Source organism: Sphaeroforma arctica, assembly GCF_001186125.1.
Source record: "Sphaeroforma arctica JP610 unplaced genomic scaffold supercont1.236, whole genome shotgun sequence".
Lineage (NCBI taxonomy): Eukaryota > Ichthyosporea > Ichthyophonida > Sphaeroforma > Sphaeroforma arctica.
In genome coordinates, this window is record NW_014040322.1 from 58,703 (window position 1) to 63,105 (window position 4,403).

At 38.1% G+C, this 4,403-nt stretch overlaps 1 protein-coding gene across 1 annotated transcript in view; it reads left to right on the forward strand.

Moving 5' to 3' along the window:
* The first annotated feature begins 3,853 nt into the window (after positions 1 to 3,853).
* The window catches only part of SARC_04297 (hypothetical protein), a 5,153-nt gene continuing 4,603 nt past the window's right edge, over positions 3,854 to 4,403 (forward strand). Inside the window, exon 1 of the mRNA XM_014301883.1 lies at positions 3,854 to 4,133. Coding sequence (XP_014157358.1) covers positions 4,013 to 4,133 — 121 coding nt within the window. The 5' untranslated portion in view covers positions 3,854 to 4,012. The remainder of the gene's footprint in view (positions 4,134 to 4,403) is intronic.

Sequence of the window (4,403 nt, forward strand, 5' to 3'; positions counted from 1 at the left end):
TTATATGTATATATATGAATATATATATAGATATATATGTGTGTGTATATATACATATACATATACATACATATATATATATGTGTGAATTGAAATCGGAAATCGAAAAAGCTCAATAGACCTTGTAATTGGTTTGTTTCGTAGTGCAGTGTACTCGAGATTGAGGAGGTTGGTCTAGCTTACCTTCAATTCCGTTTAGTCGCACCAACATGTCAAAAGCATTAATTCCACAGTCGAATTATATGCCACACGCAACGTTTTATATGTAATTACGTAGCCTATACCTTGGAGATTCCCCACAGCGCTTTATACTGAATGCATTTTGTGCGAATTATAGTATCTTTGTCATCGCTGAAGATGGTGAAATAATTTTAACGACATATGCGAAAACCGTAAACAAACCAGGCATCTGTACGCAGGACAAAGCAGAATCGTGTAGCAGTGGTCAAAATAAAATCGTATAAAAATACATATACAAATACTAATACATTCATGTGTATATACATAGAAATATACATATACTAATATCCATATACAATGCGCATACATATACATAAACAACATTTACATTTACATGTACATATGCATACATATATATATATATACATTTACATGTACATGTGTACAAGACTATATATTTATATTTGTATATATATTATATATATATATATAGTGTGTGTGTGTGTGTGTGTGTGTGTGTATGTTGTTATGTATATATATATATATATATATATATATATATATACTACTACTACTACTACTACTACGACACACAACGCTATTGTTGTGTCAAACTAGCGCTTCTATTGCACTTGGTACGAATACTATGCCACGCAAACTCCGCTGTAATATATTTAACTTCTGTGATAGTTCTATAGTATATATATTAGGACATGTTTGACAATTACAACTACTCTGATATTTGTTTATCAAAGCTATAGCTTATCAACCGAAAATCTAACATACCGGGAATTGTCGTGTATATCAATGCTCTATAGACAATACTGCAGTATATACAAAATATAGTAAGCATGTCAGAAACAGAATGGTGCTGTTTAAACTTGCCTACAGTGAGACCAATGGAATCACAAGTATGCAGTATAAAATTCGCCAAAGAAGACTCCCACTTATCTCCGGGAGGGAACGGCAGTCGTGAACGACCGTATGAATTCGGTCCCCAACGTTATTGTGGTGTCAAATTAGCGCTACCCCATGCAACTGTACATCTGCAAATACATATTTTTCAGTACTTGATTCTGTAGAATGCCAGCTATGTATTGTAGTACTACTCCTAGCACACATAATGATATTGTGGTGTCAAACTAGCGCTTCTATTACACCTGGTACTACTACTACTATTTTCTGTAATAGTTTACAGTATAAAAATTAGGCCATGTTTGACAATTCCAACCACGCTGACATTTGTTTATAAAATTACTTCAGCTTACAACTAAAAATCCAACATGCCGGACATCTGTAGTGTATGTAAATACTCTGTTGCAACCGATGCAGTGTATATGATGTGTGGTGAGTACTTCAGAAATAGACTTGTGCAGTTTAAACTGCGCCACGTCGAGATTCATGGAATCGGGCCATATCTCAGGAACGTAAAAAATGCCTATGTATGCAGTGTGCATTTCGGCAAGGAAGAATTCTACTTATCCCCGTGAGGAGACGGTAGTCGTAGACGACCGTACCAGTTAAAATACATAGCTGACCACCTACAAAAGTTGCATGGAGTAACGCTAGTTTGAATTGATACCATAACTTCATTCTTTGTTGTGGGAGTAGTAGTACAAAACATAGCTGGCTTTCTACAGCATCAATTAGTGAAAAATATATATGTGCACATGTAGAGCTGCATGGAATAGCGCTAGTTTAAATTGACACCCCAATATCATTATGCGTCGTATGAATAGTTGTACAATACGTAGCTGGCCGGAGGACTATGTTGATGTCGTAGGTTTATTTGTTTATATATTTATATTTAGGACTATAACCCTAAAAATAGCCAAACCCTGAAGATTTCAGCCGCCGATAAGAAAGTTTGCTACGCACCATCATTCAGATCAAGTTTGCTACCATTTAGAAAGGTTTGCTACACCTAACCTTGTTCTATTTACAGTATTCAGTAGCCTATGTGCTACCATTCTCAAAAAGTTTGCAATCATTCAGAAATTGTTCGCTACCCTTCTCATCAGAAAAAGTTGAGATGCGTTAAGACTGCGACCCCTATGCCTGCGGCTCTCATCTGCGACTATTAAGTCTGACGCTCTCGCCTGCGACCGCTAAGTCTGCCGCTCTCGCCTGCGACCGATGATACAAATGTTTTTATTGTCATACCTACGGAGGAGCGAGGTTGGGGGTGAGCCAATGCCGCACCAGACCACGGATGCACGGAGGTGAGGATCAAAATGAAGGACATACGGGTAGCATGAAAGTAGCAACCTAAAGTCAATAGAGCGGTGGAGATCAAATCTGAGGACATAGGGTAGATTGTCCTTAACTTTGGACAGAGGGATAAGATTTTTGTTCTTGCCAATCATAGCGGTGAAATATGCTCAATAAATTACTTTAAAGTAGCATGAAAGTAGCTAGGAGTTCTACACGAAAGTAAAAAGGGGGCAGACAAAGCTTATTTAAATAACTTAAGTTGGTCGTAAACTTCACACTAGTAAAGTGAAGGTTGCGACTCATATTTATACGGCTTCTGTACAATCGAATTTGGGTTGGTTCTAACCGTTTTAGCGCGCATTGAAATCATGCGCAGTGTTTTCCTGAATGTCGGTATTACTTTCGTGTACATAAATTTTTATTTAAAAACGGTTTTCACGGACCCGGGTTCTACATTTTTGTTCTTTATTAAAGGAACTGTAAAAAAAATTGTGACCGTAAAATGCGATGGCCCGGGTCCTACGTACTTGTCCGATCTCCCTTAAATTTTTTACACTTCTCTACTTACTCAACTAGAGTAGTAGAGGTTCTAGTAGAGGTCCAGAGGGTCATGGGCCGGCCAATGGATTAGGTATTTAAAAAAAAATTTATGTTCAATTTTCAGAAGGCTATGTATTTTGAAACGTACCTTTGTTTTGAAAAAAGCTTTTCGGCAACCTCAAGTCGTCAACCAATCGACGCGCGATTATAGAGTGAATTTTAAATTTTGCGACAGCAACGAATTCCAGAGTATTCAGAGCAGGCAACGCCATTCGCAATTAAGTTCCTATTGGTTTGTCCGATTCCTGAAAAGAATAGCACGTTCCCGGTTCTCACTCTCAGTCTCTCTAAACTCTCTACTCTAGAGAGAGGCTCCAGGCCTCCAGGTCCCAGGAGGTCAAATAAAGATGACCAGGAGTTTTAACTTCAACTTCTTGCCCCTTCTTGTTGGCGACTGGCGTCTTACTTCTTCTTTTTAGCCTACGGTGATTGGTCATTGCCAAATTGGATCCCTGATTTAGGGTTTTAGGGTTTCGCTTGAGAAGTATATTTCAAGAGCAAATTGAACTTTTTTCTTTTTTTTTATGAAAGAGCTACTGACTTTCTGTCAGTTTACGTTGGTCGTGCGGGTCTTCGGACTTCGGGGAGCATACTCGCGACTTCCCCGCGAGGGACACCCTCAGTGACCAATGACTATAGTTGTGCCTGACTGCCTGCTGTAGCTTGGGAGTCTGTAGACTGTGACACTGTGACTGTGTCATTGTATTTATTTTGTAAAGCTATTGTGGACGAAGAGACTTTATTTTGTCTAATATTTTTTGTAAATAAAATTGAAAAAGTTGAAAAGCTATAACATATATAAGGAAGAAATAAATATTTATATGAAATGAATGCATGGGGTTTCATTGCTTCAAAACAATACATATTCCGTTATACATACATAGTTTCAACATAACCTCACTCCAATAAGGTTGATAATAAACATCACAATCCTTGAAAGGTAATAATTTATAGTAAATAGCTGAACCCTTATACATCTTATCAAACCAGAAGCAATAGACGCTAATAAAAACCTACAATGTCAAAACCGAACAAAGAAACAATTGTCGAACAGCCGACCAAAAAGTTCGAAGCTCCCCCAGCGGGTGTAGCAGAGACCAATGAGAGTCGGAAAGTAGCTAGCGAAGAGATTCTCCATGGTATGTTGTCAATATGCATCCTGTGCTGTATTACATATCTACGGGCATATATGTGTCCCAACTTACAATTGTGACTAGGATACTTATCATAGAGGGAACACCATGCTATTGTGTGTCTGCGTGTCCAAATATGCGCGTGTCCTTGTGAACATCATTCCTTCCACATATGCATGGATACTAGTGAATATATATGTAAGTATGACAGCGGGACGGCGTGTGAAAGAAAGCCGGAGTGTGTGTCTGAGAGAGTGTGTGTGTATGTGTGTATAT